The 21,711-nt window shown below is 42.3% G+C and overlaps 3 protein-coding genes across 5 annotated transcripts in view; 1 reads left to right on the top strand and 2 right to left on the bottom strand.

The window, feature by feature from the left end:
- The window catches only part of LOC147999324 (uncharacterized), a 150,952-nt gene that overhangs the window by 67,739 nt on the left and 61,502 nt on the right, over positions 1-21,711 (top strand). The gene's annotated exons all lie outside the window — the stretch shown is intronic.
- LOC147999328 (disks large homolog 5-like) lies at positions 1,753-5,737 on the bottom strand. 2 transcript variants are annotated; one of them, XM_087596550.1, is made up of 6 exons: positions 5,581-5,737; positions 4,387-4,546; positions 3,776-3,919; positions 2,976-3,142; positions 2,196-2,256; positions 1,753-2,030 (listed from the first exon to the last, which is right to left on the bottom strand). In XM_087596550.1, the coding sequence occupies exons 1-6, from the start codon at positions 5,705-5,707 to the stop codon at positions 1,922-1,924; spliced, it is 768 nt and encodes a 255-aa protein (XP_087452676.1). In that variant the 5' UTR covers positions 5,708-5,737; the 3' UTR covers positions 1,753-1,921. The 2 variants fall into 2 exon arrangements, with proteins under 2 accessions (XP_087452676.1, XP_087452677.1); XM_087596551.1 differs by having other exon boundaries at positions 1,762-2,030; positions 2,151-2,256.
- Positions 16,193-20,178, bottom strand: LOC147999327 (disks large homolog 5-like). Of its 2 annotated transcripts, none has more exons than XM_087596549.1 (6): positions 20,022-20,178; positions 18,828-18,987; positions 18,216-18,359; positions 17,416-17,582; positions 16,591-16,696; positions 16,193-16,470 (listed from the first exon to the last, which is right to left on the bottom strand). In XM_087596549.1, the coding sequence occupies exons 1-5, from the start codon at positions 20,146-20,148 to the stop codon at positions 16,632-16,634; spliced, it is 663 nt and encodes a 220-aa protein (XP_087452675.1). In that variant the 5' UTR covers positions 20,149-20,178; the 3' UTR covers positions 16,193-16,470; positions 16,591-16,631. The 2 variants fall into 2 exon arrangements, with proteins under 2 accessions (XP_087452675.1, XP_087452674.1); XM_087596548.1 differs by having other exon boundaries at positions 16,636-16,696.

The raw sequence follows: 21,711 nt of genomic DNA, 5'->3' as shown, positions 1-21,711 counted from the left end.
TTACTGACATGGTGCACATTCTTTGCACACCAAAAATAAAGTGAGCAATAATGAAAACAGATCAATAATGGAATCAATGGAGGGAGCTGTGGGGAAGCTGGGGCTTAGAGTTACTTAAAGGCCCTATGCAGGCTCTCCTTTTGTTGGGGGAGAAATTTCAAGTGCAATGTCGTTCTTTATTTTTTTTTTCTCTAAAGCACAGAGGGCTAGGGTAGATCAGAGGGCTTTGAGAATGTTCGGCAAGTACAGTCACACTGAATTAAATCCTAGGGCTGGAACCCTATTAATCTTCTACAAAGTTACAGAGCAGCCTGGATGAAGACTCTCAGCTGAAAATGTGGACATCTCAAGACAGGCACTGGACAATGGCTGACAGACTTGACTGAAGACTGGAAATGTTTTGCTATCTCATAGGAAAAGAAGGCCCCTCATACCACATTGTACTCTAAGGACAGTTTATTCAGGTTAGGCATGACATGAACTATTGTCTAAGGTCACAGATGTCAGCACAAAGTATCCAAGGTGTTGTATGCCAATGGTAGCATCAACAGAACAAAGCACACAGTGTCATGAAGACATAAATCATGAGTATGTGTAGCAAGACCCAGGCCTCTTCCAGGTTCTTAGATAGTAACTGAGAACCTCAAATACGGTAGTGATGTGATAGTGTGGGGTGAATCTAGTTACAACTAGCTTCTATATTGACACAGATGATTCTTTTTGTGTCATGTTCAGCTTATAATGAATGACTAGACCTAAGCATGAGAATAACCAAATACTACATTGCTTCTCTAGCTGCTGAGCTTTTAAAGCCCTGGGGTGACAGCAAGTTTTTGTGGACATTCTGGATTGCTCCTTCTGTACTTTAACTCTGTGAGTCACCTCCACTCTCAGTAAGTTAGTTCAATTCCATAAATTGGAAATCAGTCACCTGGAAAAAATATATTCTCAATATGATCCCAGTTTGGCCATGGAAAAAGGGTAGCTTGAACTGCCCAACCTAGGTTCTGGGCCTGCACAGGCCTGCTCTCCAAAAGAAACCTGTGTTCACAGCTATAGGAAGCATTCACTATGTATGCTCTTGAGGTTTCTCCCTAAACTGCTTAGATTAAGATACGTTTCTTGCTATCAATAGAACACAATATGCCAAGCTGGCTTACAGGATCTAGTTTCTATTCTGTATTTTATCAGATGTGCATAATACATATGGTCATCATTGATAACAGGTGAAAGATCTGCTCTAATATGAAAACTAAGTGGTGCTGGAGGATGATCCTGACCCACAATGAGCAGTGGGAACACCAGAGCTCTGTAGGGATGCCTGGCAAGCTAACACATTGAGCATGTACGGCTCAGTAAGTTCCCTGTGAATACACATCTCCTGAGATCTCTCTATTTAATCATAGGTGATCTTGTCCACCTAATACAGCACCTCCTGTGGAATAACAAAAGCCACCTGCAGGAGCTGTGGTGATGACTCACAGGGTAGAGCATCTGCTGCTCTCTCAGAAGAACCACAAGGACCCTAACATTTGGGTAAAGCATGTCAGTGATTACATCATAAAGTGTGTGTCCGAGAAACAGCCACATTATCCACACAAAAGACACTGTCACACTGGGTACACCTTGGTGACTTTGAATTCACTTATTAGCCCAGGCTCCATGGAACATGCAGAGATCCATCTGTAGCTGTCAGTTCTAGGTCCACAGGAAGGGACAGAACCCTTGAGTAAGAAAGATGGTCTTAAGAGTCAAGAGATAGAATTCAATTTTTATTCATAACAAATACATTTTTACAACAAAACAGGATTAAAATGAATAAAAATATTTAAAAATATTTTAAAGTAAAAATAGTAACAAGAACATATAAATATGAAACAACAAAAAGAAAACTTCAATTAAAATCATAACAAAAATATTTCTAAAAGCATATTCTTAACGAACATTTAGAAGCACAGACGTATTGCTGTTTCTCCTCTAGCACACATAATGAAAGGCGGTCCCCCAAGTTGTCTCTCAAGTGCTGTTTTCTGAAGAAGAAAGTGAGTAAGACCTCAATCAGTCAGGCTGGCTTAGTGTTATATAAATTTAGGGTCTCTAAGAAATGACAAATTAACGCAGAGGATGAATACTCATCCAAAAAATGTTACCATTCAGGATGTTGGTCATCAGGGACTCCTGAGAAAGCAACTTACTCTTCAGGAAGCTCTCTTACTGGTGTGTGTCCAATTCCAGCTCGCTTGCACTTTCTGAGACCTGGGAGAGGAAGGCAGTTTTTCAGACACTGATTTGGTGGGGAAATGCAAGCCAGCTGTCAGAATGCTGCCTTCTACCACCTCAGTTCTATTGGACGGTCGACATGGACCTTTTAACTGATATCATTGTTGCCTACTCTGCAGGCAGGGCAAAATCTCCAGCAAGCCTCACAGTAATGTGGGCTGCCAATAGGGGACCCAGACTTATACCAGTGCAAACCAAGAACAGGGCAATGGCAAGAGACCTCATCGGGTTGCAGGAAGAAAGGAGATGTCCATATGTCGCCAAGGATAAAGCCAATGACAAGTACTAATTTGACATTTGCACTTGGTTCTTATCACAAAGGTGCTTCCTACACAAGAGGTCACATGACCACAGAGTGTCAATTGTTCAAGAACCAAGAAATTGTTCAAAACTCTACATAGGATACAATCTATCACATGGATATGCAATAATGAGATATGTTATTCATCTGTCACCATTTCTAGACTGCAGCTTCAAAAACAGCAGCAAAATATGCTTGCACAATAATTCAGTTTCTGAAAAGTGGTTAACTTCCTAGAATACTTGTGCATAGGCAGAGCAATGAACAATTCCATTACATGAGGTGGTTGGCTGGTTGTGAGTGTAAATTAGAAAGGTGGTAAGAGAAGCAAAGATGTATCAAATTGGCAAATTTTATCAGATATTGTTAAGCTAACACATCTGCTCGTCCCTACCTGATAATGCTGGTTCTGGCCGTTGATGGTCTTTATCTTTCTTGTTGAAGTCAACCAAATATTTCTGGTTCAGTGCACAATCAAGATGTACCTCCTTGTTCTCCTGCTTCAGTGGGACCAACTTCTTCCTACATGTGTTCTCCATCAGGAGCTGGCGGAGCAGGTTTCTGGAAATACAGTCTGCATAGTAAGATCATGCTGGCCCTTTCTCCCATTCCTACTCCCAAGTCCCACTAACTATACCAGGTCCCAGATACCCATGAAGACTTAATAAAATGCATCTTGATACATATAAGGCTGCTGCACAAACCATAAAGAGTTAATTCGGGGAAGAATAAATTGTTTGCTTGGCCTGACACCAATTAGTGTCCACACCTCTGAGAAAGAACATGGATCTACAACTATCCATGAAAGCACAATGCCTGGGGCCAACATCAATTAGTAGTGGGCCAACACCTTCAAAGGAGGTCAGTAGAACCAAGAGAAGGTCATGCTAACCATGTGGTCTACCCACGGAGTTTTGTAAAACCTGGTGTGACACCATAGGTCCAGGGCAGCCTAATAAACTTCTGCTGACTTCAATCAGTACTGTTCTCTCTAGAGTCTTCTGAAGATGCCTAGACAATCCTGGGATGAGGAACAGTCTTTTATGGAACTGAAAACTGAGTCCTAATGACCCTGGAACACTGATGGGTAAATAGCACAAGAGATAGAACCAGAGCTGAAGACCGTCCAATACAGAACAAAGAAAGTCAGAAATGGCCATTCCACAAGTGATAGCCTTTCTGACCAGGACTTACCTAGAGAAGGTAATCTCCTTCTTCAGCTTATGGTTGTTCTCATGGACCTCAGTGTTCTCCATCTCTAAGTTGTGCAGAATTGACATGACCGCCTCCTCCATTCTCTCCAGGTCTTCATAATATGGATTTGGCCTGAAGTGTGGCCTGGCCCCAAATGATAGAATACAATGAACATCGGCATTTAGGAATATATGAACTGGGGTGGGTCCTATATTACCCCAGGCTGCTGCCTGGATCTTCCAGCACTCAGTCCCCTGCCTAGCAAGTACAGAGACTCACCATAAACTCACTGCAATTACAATCTTGCAAAGCCACCAGCTGTCAAGGGCTTTGCAAATGCACACTGGGAACTCACTCTCCCTGAATTTGTCCCTGAATTCTTCATTCAGACCACAAGTTCTGCTTTTAAATAAATGGAAGCAGATGAGTCCATTTTCCATCTTGCTCCTCAGGAAGGGTCAGGTTCTGAATCTCGACTATATGGGAGGTGAGGTTTAGCACAGGGTGGTTAGGGAGGCACAGCTTTCTAGAACCCAAAACCTTAACAGGATAAGAAAAAGGTGACCTTGCAGACCCAGGAATGAAACAAGAGCATTTGGAGCAATTCATACCTGTTCTTCATAGATCTCTCTGTCAGAAACCTCAGGCGATCTCTCAGGTCATTTCTCTCCTCGGTAATGAGCTGCAGCTCTTTAATCAGCCTCTCCTTTTCCTTCATGGCCTGATTCTTGCTTAGGTCAGTGCCAGGGGATGATGTTTCTCTCCCAGCGTCTGTAGGTAGAAGAACACAAGTTAACCTGCATGGGGAGTATGCATAGAGTGTTCATAGACCTCAGTGAGGCCTAAACAGGAGAACAAGCCAGGAACCCAGTGTCACTGCTAGGCGATTGGTCTATGCTTAAGAGGCCTCCTCAGGGGATCTCAGTTCTCCCACTACTCTATAGACACCAAGAGATGTAAGCAGCCAGGTGTTCCCTATTCCGGACATCACGTGCTTACATGTACCATGGTGATGGCTTCTCCAGGATTATTGTCAGCTGAACAGGGTACAGCTTGGTTTCAGGACCCTCACCCCTGTGGCTTCAGAACTTAGATGATAAATTCACCATCCACAAAACTTGAGTGATTGGAGACACTCAGATGTCCTACCCTGATACTCTAAGGCAACAACTTTGGATTTAAAATGCATTTCCAAGGGAGGATATGTTCAATAGACTTATCAGTGTCCCTATGTGAAATACCAAATGCCCTAGAAGTGCGAATAGGTTACAGGCTGAATCTTGGTCTACACGTTCCACATAGTTTTGGTATTGTAGAAAAATGTTTGTAACATACAACCTCTAATGTATAAAGCAAACGATGACCCTGCCAGTTAGAAGAAATCAGAGAAGGTCTAAGAACATAAGGTTATTGCCTGGAGCACAATCTCTCCCTGTTACTACTGTCAGATACCCACTGTATTTAAAGAAGCAATGATAGTGAAATACATTGCTGCCCTGTCTAAACTCAGAAAAGGTGGACCCTCCATGACCACTGATGGTGTTATTATATCAATGTAACAGAGCAAATGAACTGAAAAGTAAAGACCAGAAGTTCACAGTATGAAAGCATTGGCCTTACCATATCCTCCCAGTGGGGATGGGGAAACTAAAGTTCTGAAATCCTTGACTTTAAGGAATTGTGATATTCATGGAAATTCAATTCCTTTTCAGATGCTGCAGTTGTTGTGGCCCATTGCTAGAAAGGTCAGCTTAAACCTGCAGCCCCCCTGGCAGGAAGCTCAAAATACACTGCCCAGAACTTACTCCACATTCCCCAGAAGTGCTGTCTTTCTCCATCATTACTTTGAGACGAAAGGCCAGACTCCTTCACTCTAGTCTCTCCAGAATCGACGTTCCCCCTCCCAAAAAGCTTGCGAAGACGGGAAAACATGTCTTAGCTTGTAACCGCCAGACTCAGACTGAGAGAAACTAGGGCACTGGTTGTCACTACAACACTAGTGACATCACAGAGGATGCCAGAACTCTCTAGGAGACAATAGAATGTCCAAGAAGGGACAGCTGATGTCATGGGGAGCAGACTTTGCCTCCTGCTAATGTTCTCCCTGTACTGAGCATAAGCAGAGGTGCCCTTTCCAGGAGCCTTTCCTGGGGCAGAGCCACTGAGCATCTCTTGCTTCCAAAGCCAAATTTTCCTCAAGGCTTGATTATAAAAAACCTTAGTAATTCCTATGCATCTAAATGAATGTTTCCTTTCAAATCTTTCCCAAAAAATGTCTCATCAAATTGTCCTCCTTCACCAATGTTAGCCATTAAAACTTCCTGAGATTTCACACCAGCTTGAATATGCAGTCAAAAGTTCTCCTGTCTCATTCTGTACAGGTGCTTTATATCACATCAAGAAATAGTCTGCATGGTGGGTTACAACACGGGCGTGTGTTAGGGGAACACTCATGAAGTCATGTGCTTAGCAATCGACAATTGCCAGAATATTCCTTAGGAGAAAGAGTTGAAGTCTTTATGGTGCTAGGAAAAGTGTGGAGACCAGTTGGCAGAGGAAAGTACAATATTGGGACCACGAGTAAAGGGAACCCTTGCTGCTTGTGGGGTTCTCTTCTCTTTACCAATGTTGCCAAAGGAGCATGCTCACAGGCCTGAGTAAGATACATCATGTGCTTCTATCAGAAAAATAAAATAGTCAAGAGATATAGGGGATGCACATAAACGGCTAAATGGTGCTTATCCATTAAGTGGATAGAGCAAGGTCCCAGCACCTGTACACTGGGAAATGGCCACCCCACCAAACACAAAACCATCTATCATAGTAAATAATGAATACTTTATAGAATGCACACATTAACACTGATAGATCACTTCCGTAGTTCAAATTTTGGGGGCAAATTCATATAGCAACTTATATAGCAAAAAATAAGAAAGAAAGAGAAGAGAAAAAGTCAAAACAAAAAGCTCAAGCTTCTCTCTCATATGAAGATTGCAGGAAGTGTTATATGGTAGTCAGTTCTGATTAGGCCATTTTAGATAGAACAGTGCATAGTGACCCTTAATGTGATGGGCCCTATATAAAGATTTTTGCAATATTGGAATTTTAACAAACCTCATCCAGAACATACAGAAGAGGCAAGGATGTGATCACCATGTCCTTGCTCTCTATCAGGGTATTTTTCTGCGTCCTTGATTGTCAGGCATCTAACAGCAACAATCTGAAATAGCTGATAGACATGGGAAAACGTGGCTAAAACTATAGTTGTGGGTTACACACCTCAACTGTCAAAGGCTAATGCTGTCCTCACAGTCCTTGGAGGCCACTCTTGTAAGCCTATGTATTGGAAAGTGGAAAGAGGTTCATCTGAGCTCAGAGTGAACCTGGCCAGCCAGGGAGAGGGCAACATGTGATACTTGAGATCCTGTCTAAAACCAGCACTGAAACCCACACTTCATTCAAAGCATCATCTACTAATTCTCGATTATCTACCATTCTCTCCCTACCAGCCGTTCAGTTTGGAATGGTAGAAAAAAAACTGGAACTGATCTTTCTATTCTAAGGACCTTGATCTCTCTTTCCTTAGGTCCACATTAAGAGTGCATACAAATGGATACCACCATCTGAACATCTTAGTATTTTCTACTCTGTATATGTAGCATAATACTGTGCCTATGACAATCAAGCGTCCTTGAGTGTTGTTGCCCCATCAAGAAGTGTGAAGAACTGAGGCCAATCCTCAGGGATCCTTTCGAGGGATTAGAAGAATGCCATCAGAGATACTCCACTTCTTTGTCCTTAGATTAAATCAAGTTGACACAATGTGAACCTGGTGGGCTATTTAACCATGCAGCTTTCTCCCAACCCCACCTTTCTGAGTTCAGTCCATGGCAGAATTCATTCCCCACCACCATAGATATTTCTTTGTATATTTCCACAAGAGCCAGGTTTCTTTCTCTTTTCTTAAATAGAATTAGTTGTAGTCAATCAACTGCTGCCCTATGGGAGAAATGATTAGTATCTATTGTATCTTACCGCACTGTATTTGTGTATACAAGTACGCTATTGGAAATCCAGCATTACTGAGGGATTGGAAACCAGCACTGTGGCCTTACCTTTCTGTGCCTAGTCCTGGCTCACAGGCAGCAGGGGGCAGACCTTGAGTTCCTCTTCAGGGACAGAGTGATGTTGAAAGGGCACTGAGCAGGCAGAGAAACACAGCTGAGGCAGTTCCTTTCAGTTATCAAACACATCATCTCCTTCCCATCTTAAGGGCTACTGCTGAGGTCTTGCCCCCGTACCTACCTTAATAGCAGCAAATTTGTTACACAGCAGCCAGCTCTTTCCTATTGTTCTGTAATATGCCTCCACATCATGGATGCCAAGAAACAAAATAAGGAAAACAAAAAAATCTGACATTGAACTGTGTGGTGCTGGTCACATACCCTGTTATGTTCTGTATGTTATGAGGTTTGTTAATTTTAACAAGTTCCCCAACTATGAGTTTCACGTAGGACCCATTAGAATCCAGGAAAATAAGAACAATTATGTGTAAAATGGCCTGAGTCAGGGCCATAGATAGCAGCATTTCCAGCACTTGTGCGTGAGCCCATGTGGATCTTGCAATGAGCTGGGCCATAGCAATGTCCAGTACACAGTTGTGAGCTGTTGCTCTGGTTGAACTGTATTGGTGTGTGCATTCAATGAACTACACCTATTTAAATGAATTCAGTGTTGGTGTGGTTTGAATCCAGACCCCTTGACACCAAATCTTCCCTTCAGCAGCTTTTAGGAGAAGAAGCTAAGGTCAGGAGTGGTGACATATTGCCATAATTTATGTGACAAGAGGGATGGTGAATGGTCCCTTGTGATAAGAATCAAGGTTTCTTCTGTGGTACTTAGGTCTATACTGGCCGTGTGCAACAGCTTCAAGAACCCATTTCTGATTTCCCTTGGGATTCCCTTGATGATGCACTCAGACAGGATTGGAAACAACCAAAATAGTAGTCAGACTTGATTTAAAAAGTGTAGGGAACACTGCAAACTCATGTTTCAGGATATTTGATTACATTGTAAGCCCCATGATTTTGTTATTTACTTGAAAGAAAATATATGTCTGGTGGTGGAGGTCAGCACTAACACAGACATTTACCTCTAGAGCTTGTTGGTTTTTATTGATAGAGAAACTGCATAGAATTGCTATAGGGACCTGTGTCTTAGGTCTGTTTCCCTAGTATATCCTCTACATCTCTCATGATGGTGATCCCCTTTCTGGCTAAATGTATGTCTGTACACTGGGGAATTGAGTTTAGTGACGTGCAAATATTATTTAAACGTATATGTCAAATGTTCTCATTTTGTTAATTTTTGTGGTTTTTATTGGCTTCTTTTGATTGACTGTCATAGTTTTATTAAGATATTTCCTGTTTCCTCTGGTATTTTATCCTTCCCTTCAAACTAAAGTAATCCTTTTAGGATCCTCTACAGAGCTGTCTTACTGGTTATACACATTGTGTTAAATTTATGTATACTATGCCCTAATCAGCACAGTAGCTGGGCAGCTGCCTGCCCTCCATGGTATCAGATACTTTCCAAACAATACCGCTCAACTCTTACTGACTGTGTAGCATCTTGGCTGCTCTTTGTTCCCCTTGGACACCCCTCAGGACCAGGCTCTCCTCTCCCTTAACCATGGCTGTTGTACTCTTCCTCTCTCCTCTCCATCACACATTTTCTTCCTTTATTCTCTGGCAGCTTCTTCCTCCTTCTTCCCTCCTCATGATCCTCTCTAGTAAAGCCCTCAAAGCTCCCCTCCCCCATCTCTCTGCTGTGCAGCTGTTGGCTGTTGGCTTCTTTATAATCACAGTTAACTGGGAGCAGGGTCAGCTTCTTTGGGGTTAACCAGTCTTGAGTTCCACAAATTACCATTAAATACAAGCAGAATTAGACCAATATACTTCAGGGATTTCTTTAGTTTTGTTTTGGTGTCAGTTTTCTTTTACCTTTTCACTTTCTATTTTATTTTCGGTTATTTTTTTTATTAATTGGTTATTTTATTTATTTATATTTCAAATGTTTTCCCGCTCTCCAGACTCCCCTCATCAAATCTTACATCCCATTTCTGCTCAGCTTTGCCTATATGACAGTGTTCCCCCACCCACACATACCCATTCCCACCTCACACCTCTAGGATCTCCTTTTGGTGGGGCAACAGGCCTCAGGGTAGTCAATGGCCTCCTACCACATGGATGCCACGTAAGTCACTCCTCTTCTACACAGTTACCTAGAACCATAGACCCATCCTTGTATACACTTTGGCTGGTAGTTTTGTCCCTAGGAGCTGGGGGATTGGTGACAGAGGGTCTGGTTAGATATTAAAGACCAATGGTTGCTGCTTTCTCCTCTTTTTCTGGTTGTAGGTGAAATTATGTTTGTGTGCTTCTCTCTCTTTTTTTAAAAATTATTGTGAGGTGATTAATTTCTTGGTTTTTTTTTCCTTGGGTATAGTTTAGCTCATTGTCTTGGAGTTTTCCTCCTATTGTCCTCGGTTATGCTTTCTTAAAGAAAAAATATTGTTTAAATTTGTATTTGTCATAAAATGTCTTGGTTTCTCCATTCGTGGTGATTGCGAATTATGCTGGGAATAAGAACCTGGGTCTGCATTACATCTGTCCAGGATTTTTGGCTTTTTGAGTCTCCGTTGAGCAGTCTGGTGTAATTCAGATAGGTCTGAATTCATTTGTTACTGGATATTTATACCTTACCCCGTATAATATTCTTTCTTTTATCTGTGCATTTAGTGTTTTAATTATTATGTGAATGGAGGAAATTTTTCTGGTTAAATTAATTTGCGTTCTGTAGGCTTGCTGTACCTTTATGGCCTTTTATTTCTTTACCTTATGGAAGTTTTCTGCTATGATTTGTTGAAGATGTTTACTGGACCTATGAACTGGAAATCTCAATTCTCTTCTATGTCTCTTATCCTTATGTTTGGACTTTTAATTGTGTCCTGAAATCCATGGATGTTTGAATTCAATAAAGCATAGATATTTATCTGAGATGGGTGTTTTGTGCTTTGTTGGTGACCTCCTTGACCCCAACTCTTCCATTTAGTAGCATGTTGGATAATGAGACATGGTCAGGAATGGTGACTTCTTGCCATAAAGTATATGAAAATAGGGAGGTGACTTTATGTGTGTCAAGTATCAGTAGTCTCCTGGGTGGTTTTGGTCCCCGGTTGACTGTATGCAACAGTTTCAAAAGCCCAGGAATGATGTTCCTTGGGATTCCCATGGTGATGAACACAGACATGACAGAAAAAGACCAGAATACACAGGATAGTACTTGACTTATGTAATAGAGAGAACATTACTAAGTTATGTTACAAAATATTTGATCACACTGTGATCTCCCTGAATGTATTATTTAATGAAAAACTATTGTGTGGTATAGCATCGCCAGGGCACAGACATTTAATGCAAGAGCTCTTTGTTTACTGTGAACATGGACTTTATTACTGTTCAGCTCACCTACCTCACACCTTTACTGCAAAGCTAAAGGGCACTTAGGTCTAGAGCAGATCAAGGCACAACTTGATAGGAAATTAAGATAACTAGGGCAATGGAAAGTCTTTGAGTTGAAGGATTTTTAAGAAAGCGTGCAGAGGGAGCTACAATGCTCTTCTTCTGGGGGAACAGTGAATTAGGAAGGACAGTTGGGAGCTTCACTTAAATACAGCATCTGACTCCTGAGACTTCATTGGTAAAATTGATGTCTGGAAATTTTGTGTTGTAAAACAACACATTGGCTCTGCAGCTTTTGGCAATGCCCATGGACAGAGAGATCACAGCAGCTGGGGACAATCTGAAAGGAAATCAGGTTTTCTTAAGTCACCTGAGAAGTCCTCAAGGAGACAGGAAAGAATGGGTAGCACCATAAGAGAAGGCTTTAGGATCTCGTACTGTGCTACTCAAGATGCCTTGAAAATAGAAGCAGAAAATGTAAAACTAAATGACTTCCAGGAATTAGCTCATTTCTGTTTATGATTATTTCATATTGGCACTTTATACTTGATTTTTTTTAATTTAAAACAAGATGCTTTGGTTTTAATTCAAGGCTCTCTTGGAATCACAAAACCCTTACAACCCCTGTATGTCACCTGACATCTAACACTATGGGGCTCGAGATTCTACTTTTAAATGCATCACCATCGAGAGCTTCCATTTAACCAGCAGGTGTCCATGCCAGGCAGACACTGAGCAGGTTGTATGTTCTGTTAATCTCCACAACAACCCAATTCAGCAGAAACACGTCCATTTTACAGGTGAAGAAACCACAGCTCAAAGCAAATGAGTATCAGGGTCCCCTCAGTCTCACTGTCTGTCACTCAGACCCACATCCTTCTCTGTAAAGGGAAGCCATGGGCCTGATGTGGCTGTGCAAGCTGACTCTGCTGAGATGATCAATGCTATTCTTGACCCTGGGAGAATTTAAGACAAGGTGACCCACAGACTCCTGGGGTAGTTTCTGCGTCTGGGTCCTAAGGTAGGACACAGTATCCCTTGCCATGGGTCTCTACTCACATGAGGAGTCTGCTCCCATGTGTCAGCTTCTATGGCAGTGGCTCAAATCACTCCTAATGATGTAACCCTTTAATACAGCTCTTCATGCTGTGGTGACCCCCACCACAAAAATTATTCCATTGCTACTTCATAACTAATATTGCTACTCTTATAAGTTATAATATCTGATATAAATTTGTGAGTGGTTGCACCCCACAGGTTGAGAAACATTGCTTTATATATATATATATATATATATATATATATATATATATATATATATATATGTATATATATATTTGGAGAAGCCTTCATCTGAGGAGGACCTGATGCAGGTGTGAGAGCAGAGACACCCTGACGTAGTGACAAGTTTAGGAGGCCCAAGGCTGCTTGGCTTAATGGCAACAGAGATTCCTGGCTGAAGGCACAATCTGAAATCACTGTCCCCAGGACATTTCTTACCTCAGTTTTCCCCCATTACACGGTGTGTCTGCTTGGACATGTCTGTCCAGGAATCCAGTCCCCGTCGTCTCTGATACAGACAGAATGCTAAAGGTGAGAATGCTTTCCCTCTGTTCGCCCCAGTCACTTCTATAGAAGTGAGTTCAAATCCCCTGTGGGTAAATGTGTGTCTCACATAGTGTGTGAGACTTGAAATTCATCCATTTGAGTTGACAAAAACCAACTCTCACTTCAGATTTATAGCTGACCAACACTTAGTTTCAGGAGAATGAAGAAGCTGGCCAGGCCTGCAGAGTCAGATCCCCTCCCTGCCTGGGACAATCCCACCCACTGCAGACTTCAGCTTCACCCAGCAGCTGTTATCAGAAAATCTGACCTTAAGGTTCTGAAGTCCACATATGCACAAACCCTAACGTTGTTAGATGGCGGATATGGGGTTTTTCTCCCATTTAAAATCATTCAGGCCTCTTCTCTCCCCTGAGATGCACTCTGTTCTCTCAGGTCTGTTGGTCCTGGAAGGACCTCGGTTCAACTGAAGGCCTGGGAGGGAGGGGGAGGACCGTTTGTTGTAGAATGATCATGGATCAAGAATGTAGCCCCACTGTGACTGGGCAACTAAGCTCCAGAAAATCTTTCCCAGTCACAGACCTGGGTCATGTGGGAGCCTACACTGTTTCATAAGAAGAGCTGGTTGCTTTCTCCTGGAAGAAGCACTTGGGGGTTGATTGTCACTTCTGAACCTTCTGTTCTAAGTCACTTCTCAGAAGGGGCACTTTGCTCTGACTTCTCCATGGGACCTACACAGCACTGGGAGTGGAGGATCCTATGGAGTTGCAGCTCTGAGCTGGGAGGGGTAGCTCTCACACTATCTTGAAGAAGCCTGTTTTCACAGCTGATCTGGACCTGAGGAACAGGTGCTTTTAAAGAAGCATGTGAAAGCATCTCCTGCAGGAGAGCTCACTATACAGGGAAAGTCACACAGGATAGGGAAAAGTGGCTTCCCAACTTCCCCAGGGCACTCAAACCAGGGAGGATTGTTGAATTTGTTGGTTGTCTATTGTTATATCCCCCATTTATTTCTAATTTTGTCAGTTTAGGTATTGTCTCTCTGGTGTATAATTTGTTTGAGGAAGAGGTTGTCTCTCTGATGGACCTTCTCAACAAAAAAAAAAAAAAAAAAAAAAAAAAAAAAAGAAAAAGGAACCAAAAAAAAAAAAAAAGCAAGCAAGCAAACAAACAAACAAAAAACCAACACACAGCTCGTGGTTCCCTTGACTCTTTGTATTTTTCTCTTTGTTTGTAATTATTGATTTGATTTGAGCCTTGAATTAACTTCCTGCTGTCAAATCCTATCAGACACTCTATAAGATGAGGCTTTGCCTCACCTTGTAAAAGTAGCATGTAATAAATGAAGCTTTTGCTGCTCTCTCCAGTGGGGATGACATCACAATCTCACTGCAAACCATGCACAGCCCTGTTTAGGCTTTATTAAAGTAGCCACCATTTCAGTGCTCCCTGCAAGGTGCCATGGGGCAGTAGTAACATGAGTCTGCATGCACCTCGACAGTTTCTACTATGGACCCTTCCCTATACATACACACACACACACACACACACACACACACACACACACACACACACTTTACTGACATGGTGCACATTCTTTGCACACCAAAAATAAAGTGAGCAATAATGAAAACAGATCAATAATGGAATCAATGGAGGGAGCTGTGGGGAAGCTGGGGCTTAGAGTTACTTAAAGGCCCTATGCAGGCTCTCCTTTTGTTGGGGGAGAAATTTCAAGTGCAATGTCGTTCTTTATTTTTTTTTTCTCTAAAGCACAGAGGGCTAGGGTAGATCAGAGGGCTTTGAGAATGTTCGGCAAGTACAGTCACACTGAATTAAATCCTAGGGCTGGAACCCTATTAATCTTCTACAAAGTTACAGAGCAGCCTGGATGAAGACTCTCAGCTGAAAATGTGGACATCTCAAGACAGGCACTGGACAATGGCTGACAGACTTGACTGAAGACTGGAAATGTTTTGCTATCTCATAGGAAAAGAAGGCCCCTCATACCACATTGTACTCTAAGGACAGTTTATTCAGGTTAGGCATGACATGAACTATTGTCTAAGGTCACAGATGTCAGCACAAAGTATCCAAGGTGTTGTATGCCAATGGTAGCATCAACAGAACAAAGCACACAGTGTCATGAAGACATAAATCATGAGTATGTGTAGCAAGACCCAGGCCTCTTCCAGGTTCTTAGATAGTAACTGAGAACCTCAAATACGGTAGTGATGTGATAGTGTGGGGTGAATCTAGTTACAACTAGCTTCTATATTGACACAGATGATTCTTTTTGTGTCATGTTCAGCTTATAATGAATGACTGGACCTAAGCATGAGAATAACCAAATACTACATTGCTTCTCTAGCTGCTGAGCTTTTAAAGCCCTGGGGTGACAGCAAGTTTTTGTGGACATTCTGGATTGCTCCTTCTGTACTTTAACTCTGTGAGTCACCTCCACTCTCAGTAAGTTAGTTCAATTCCATAAATTGGAAATCAGTCACCTGGAAAAAATATATTCTCAATATGATCCCAGTTTGGCCATGGAAAAAGGGTAGCTTGAACTGCCCAACCTAGGTTCTGGGCCTGCACAGGCCTGCTCTCCAAAAGAAACCTGTGTTCACAGCTATAGGAAGCATTCACTATGTATGCTCTTGAGGTTTCTCCCTAAACTGCTTAGATTAAGATACGTTTCTTGCTATCAATAGAACACAATATGCCAAGCTGGCTTACAGGATCTAGTTTCTATTCTGTATTTTATCAGATGTGCATAATACATATGGTCATCATTGATAACAGGTGAAAGATCTGCTCTAATATGAAAACTAAGTGGTGCTGGAGGATGATCCTGACCCACAATGAGCAGTGGGAACACCAGAGCTCTGTAGGGATGCCTGGCAAGCTAACACATTGAGCATGTACGGCTCAGTAAGTTCCCTGTGAATACACATCTCCTGAGATCTCTCTATTTAATCATAGGTGATCTTGTCCACCTAATACAGCACCTCCTGTGGAATAACAAAAGCCACCTGCAGGAGCTGTGGTGATGACTCACAGGGTAGAGCATCTGCTGCTCTCTCAGAAGAACCACAAGGACCCTAACATTTGGGTAAAGCATGTCAGTGATTACATCATAAAGTGTGTGTCCGAGAAACAGCCACATTATCCACACAAAAGACACTGTCACACTGGGTACACCTTGGTGACTTTGAATTCACTTATTAGCCCAGACTCTATGGAACATGCAGAGATCCATCTGTAGCTGTCAGTTCTAGGTCCACAGGAAGGGACAGAACCCTTGAGTAAGAAAGATGGTCTTAAGAGTCAAGAGATAGAATTCAATTTTTATTCATAACAAATACATTTTTACAACAAAACAGGATTAAAATGAATAAAAATATTTAAAAATATTTTAAAGTAAAAATAGTAACAAGAACATATAAATATGAAACAACAAAAAGAAAACTTCAATTAAAATCATAACAAAAATATTTCTAAAAGCATATTCTTAACGAACATTTAGAAGCACAGACGTATTGCTGTTTCTCCTCTAGCACACATAATGAAAGGCGGTCCCCCAAGTTGTCTCTCAAGTGCTGTTTTCTGAAGAAGAAAGTGAGTAAGACCTCAATCAGTCAGGCTGGCTTAGTGTTATATAAATTTAGGGTCTCTAAGAAATGACAAATTAACGCAGAGGATGAATACTCATCCAAAAAATGTTACCATTCAGGATGTTGGTCATCAGGGACTCCTGAGAAAGCAACTTACTCTTCAGGAAGCTCTCTTACTGGTGTGTGTCCAATTCCAGCTCGCTTGCACTTTCTGAGACCTGGGAGAGGAAGGCAGTTTTTCAGACACTGATTTGGTGTTGAAAAGCAAGCCAGCTGTCAGAATGCTGCCTTCTACCACCTCAGTTCTATTGGACGGTCGACATGGACCTTTTAACTGATATCATTGTTGCCTACTCTGCAGGCAGGGCAAAATCTCCAGCAAGCCTCACAGTAATGTGGGCTGCCAATAGGGGACCCAGACTTATACCAGTGCAAACCAAGAACAGGGCAATGGCAAGAGACCTCATCGGGTTGCAGGAAGAAAGGAGATGTCCATATGTCGCCAAGGATAAAGCCAATGACAAGTACTAATTTGACATTTGCACTTGGTTCTTATCACAAAGGTGCTTCCTACACAAGAGGTCACATGACCACAGAGTGTCAATTGTTCAAGAACCAAGAAATTGTTCAAAACTCTACATAGGATACAATCTATCACATGGATATGCAATAATGAGATATGTTATTCATCTGTCACCATTTCTAGACTGCAGCTTCAAAAACAGCAGCAAAATATGCTTGCACAATAATTCAGTTTCTGAAAAGTGGTTAACTTCCTAGAATACTTGTGCATAGGCAGAGCAATGAACAATTCCATTACATGAGGTGGTTGGCTGGTTGTGAGTGTAAATTAGAAAGGTGGTAAGAGAAGCAAAGATGTATCAAATTGGCAAATTTTATCAGATATTGTTAAGCTAACACATCTGCTCGTCCCTACCTGATAATGCTGGTTCTGGCCGTTGATGGTCTTTATCTTTCTTGTTGAAGTCAACCAAATATTTCTGGTTCAGTGCACAATCAAGATGTACCTCCTTGTTCTCCTGCTTCAGTGGGACCAACTTCTTCCTACATGTGTTCTCCATCAGGAGCTGGCGGAGCAGGTTTCTGGAAATACAGTCTGCATAGTAAGATCATGCTGGCCCTTTCTCCCATTCCTACTCCCAAGTCCCACTAACTATACCAGGTCCCAGATACCCATGAAGACTTAATAAAATGCATCTTGATACATATAAGGCTGCTGCACAAACCATAAAGAGTTAATTCGGGGAAGAATAAATTGTTTGCTTGGCCTGACACCAATTAGTGTCCACACCTCTGAGAAAGAACATGGATCTACAACTATCCATGAAAGCACAATGCATGGAGCCAACATCAATTAGTAGTGGGCCAACACCTTCAAAGGAGGTCAGTAGAACCAAGAGAAGGTCATGCTAACCATGTGGTCTACCCACTGAGTTTTGTAAAACCTGGTGTGACACCATAGGTCCAGGGCAGCCTAATAACCTTCTGCTGACTTCAATCAGTACTGTTCTCTCTAGAGTCTTCTGAAGATGCCTAGACAATCCTGGGATGAGGAACAGTCTTTTATGGAACTGAAAACTGAGTCCTAATGACCCTGGAACACTGATGGGTAAATAGCACAAGAGATAGAACCAGAGCTGAAGACCGTCCAATACAGAACAAAGAAAGTCAGAAATGGCCATTCCACAAGTGATAGCCTTTCTGACCAGGACTTACCTAGAGAAGGTAATCTCCTTCTTCAGCTTATGGTTGTTCTCATGGACCTCAGTGTTCTCCATCTCTAAGTTGTGCAGAATTGACATGACCGCCTCCTCCATTCTCTCCAGGTCTTCATAATATGGATTTGGCCTGAAGTGTGGCCTGGCCCCAAATGATAGAATACAGTGAACATCGGCATTTAGGAATATATGAACTCAGGGTGGGTCCTATATTACCCCAGGCTGCTGCCTGGATCTTCCAGCACTCAGTCCCCTGCCTAGCAAGTACAGAGACTCACCATAAACTCACTGCAATTACAATCTTGCAAAGCCACCAGCTGTCAAGGGCTTTGCAAATGCACACTGGGAACTCACTCTCCCTGAATTTGTCCCTGAATTCTTCATTCAGACCACAAGTTCTGCTTTTAAATAAATGGAAGCAGATGAGTCCATTTTCCATCTTGCTCCTCAGGAAGGGTCAGGTTCTGAATCTCCACTATATGGGAGGTGAGGTTTAGCACAGGGTGGTTAGGGAGGCACAGCTTTCTAGAACCCAAAACCTTAACAGGATAAGAAAAAGGTGACCTTGCAGACCCAGGAATGAAACAAGAGCATTTGGAGCGATTCATACCTGTTCTTCATAGATCTCTCTGTCAGAAACCTCAGGCGATCTCTCAGGTCATTTCTCTCCTCGGTAATGAGCTGCAGCTCTTTAATCAGCCTCTCCTTTTCCTTCATGGCCTGATTCTTGCTTAGGTCAGTGCCAGGGGATGATGTTTCTCTCCCAGCGTCTGTAGGTAGAAGAACACAAGTTAACCTGCATGGGGAGAATGCATAGAGTGTTCATAGACCTCAGTGAGGCCTAAACAGGAGAACAAGCCAGGAACCCAGTGTCACTGCTAGGCGATTGGTCTATGCTTAAGAGGCCTCCTCAGGAGATCTCAGTTCTCCCACTACTCTATAGACACCAAGAGATGTAAGCAGCCAGGTGTTCCCTATTCCGGACATCACGTGCTTACATGTACCATGGTGATGGCTTCTCCAGGATTATTGTCAGCTGAACAGGGTACAGCTTGGTTTCAGGACCCTCACCCCTGTGGCTTCAGAACTTAGATGATAAATTCACCATCCACAAAACTTGAGTGATTGGAGACACTCAGATGTCCTACCCTGATACTCTAAGGCAACAACTTTGGATTTAAAATGCATTTCCAAGGGAGGATATGTTCAATAGACTTATCAGTGTCCCTATGTGAAATACCAAATGCCCTAGAAGTGCGAATAGGTTACAGGCTGAATCTTGGTCTACACGTTCCACATAGTTTTGGTATTGTAGAAAAATGTTTGTAACATACAACCTCTAATGTATAAAGCAAACGATGACCCTGCCAGTTAGAAGAAATCAGAGAAGGTCTAAGAACATAAGGTTATTGCCTGGAGCACAATCTCTCCCTGTTACTACTGTCAGATACCCACTGTATTTAAAGAAGCAATGATAGTGAAATACATTGCTGCCCTGTCTAAACTCAGAAAAGGTGGACCCTCCATGACCACTGATGGTGTTATTATATCAATGTAACAGAGCAAATGAACTGAAAAGTAAAGACCAGAAGTTCACAGTATGAAAGCATTGGCCTTACCATATCCTCCCAGTGGGGATGGGGAAACTAAAGTTCTGAAATCCTTGACTTTAAGGAATTGTGATATTCGTGGAAATTCAATTCCTTTTCAGATGCTCCCGTTGCTGTGGCCCATTGCTAGAAAGGTCAGCTTAAACCTGCAGCCCCCCTGGCAGGAAGCTCAAAATACACTGCCCAGAACTTACTCCACATTCCCCAGAAGTGCTGTCTTTCTCCATCATTACTTTGAGACGAAAGGCCAGACTCCTTCACTCTAGTCTCTCCAGAATCGACGTTCCCCCTCCCAAAAAGCTTGCGAAGACGGGAAAACATGTCTTAGCTTGTAACCGCCAGACTCAGACTGAGAGAAACTAGGGCACTGGTTGTCACTACAACACTAGTGACATCACAGAGGATGCCAGAACTCTCTAGGAGACAATAGAATGTCCAAGAAGGGACAGCTGATGTCATGGGGAGCAGACTTTGCCTCCTGCTAATGTTCTCCCTGTACTGAGCATAAGCAGAGGTGCCCTTTCCAGGAGCCTTTCCTGGGGCAGAGCCACTGAGCATCTCTTGCTTCCAAAGCCAAATTTTCCTCAAGGCTTGATTATAAAAAACCTTAGTAATTCCTATGCATCTAAATGAATGTTTCCTTTCAAATCTTTCCCAAAAAATGTCTCATCAAATTGTCCTCCTTCACCAATGTTAGCCATTAAAACTTCCTGAGATTTCACACCAGCTTGAATATGCAGTCAAAAGTTCTCCTGTCTCATTCTGTACAGGTGCTTTATATCACATCAAGAAATAGTCTGCATGGTGGGTTACAACACGGGCGTGTGTTAGGGGAACACTCATGAAGTCATGTGCTTAGCAATCGACAATTGCCAGAATATTCCTTAGGAGAAAGAGTTGAAGTCTTTATGATGCTAGGAAAAGTGTGGAGACCAGTTGGCAGAGGAAAGTACAATATTGGGACCACGAGTAAAGGGAACCCTTGCTGCTTGTGGGGTTCTCTTCTCTTTACCAATGTTGCCAAAGGAGCATGCTCACAGGCCTGAGTAAGATACATCATGTGCTTTTATCAGAAAAATAAAATAGTCAAGAGATATAGGGGATGCACATAAACGGCTAAATGGTGCTTATCCTTTAAGTGGATAGAGCAAGGTCCCAGCACCTGTACACTGGGAAATGGCCACCCCACCAAACACAAAACCATCTATCATAGTAAATAATGAATACTTTATAGAATGCACACATTAACACTGATAGATCACTTCCGTAGTTCAAATTTTGGGGGCAAATTCATATAGCAACTTATATAGCAAAAAATAAGAAAGAAAGAGAAGAGAAAAAGTCAAAACAAAAAGCTCAAGCTTCTCTCTCATATGAAGATTGCAGGAAGTGTTATATGGTAGTCAGTTCTGATTAGGCCATTTTAGATAGAACAGTGCATAGTGACCCTTAATGTGATGGGCCCTATATAAAGATTTTTGCAATATTGGAATTTTAACAAACCTCATCCAGAACATACAGAAGAGGCAAGGATGTGATCACCATGTCCTTGCTCTCTATCAGGGTATTTTTCTGCGTCCTTGATTGTCAGGCATCTAACAGCAACAATCTGAAATAGCTGATAGACATGGGAAAACGTGGCTAAAACTATAGTTGTGGGTTACACACCTCAACTGTCAAAGGCTAATGCTGTCCTCACAGTCCTTGGAGGCCACTCTTGTAAGCCTATGTATTGGAAAGTGGAAAGAGGTTCATCTGAGCTCAGAGTGAACCTGGCCAGCCAGGGAGAGGGCAACATGTGATACTTGAGATCCTGTCTAAAACCAGCACAGAAACCCACACTTCATTCAAAGCATCATCTACTAATTCTCGATTATCTACCAT

This window comes from Rattus norvegicus, chromosome 19, assembly GCF_021556685.1.
Source record: "Rattus norvegicus strain SHRSP/BbbUtx chromosome 19, alternate assembly SHRSP_T2T, whole genome shotgun sequence".
Classification (NCBI taxonomy): Eukaryota; Metazoa; Chordata; class Mammalia; order Rodentia; family Muridae; genus Rattus; species Rattus norvegicus.
This window is presented reverse-complemented; position numbering and strand designations above follow the sequence as displayed.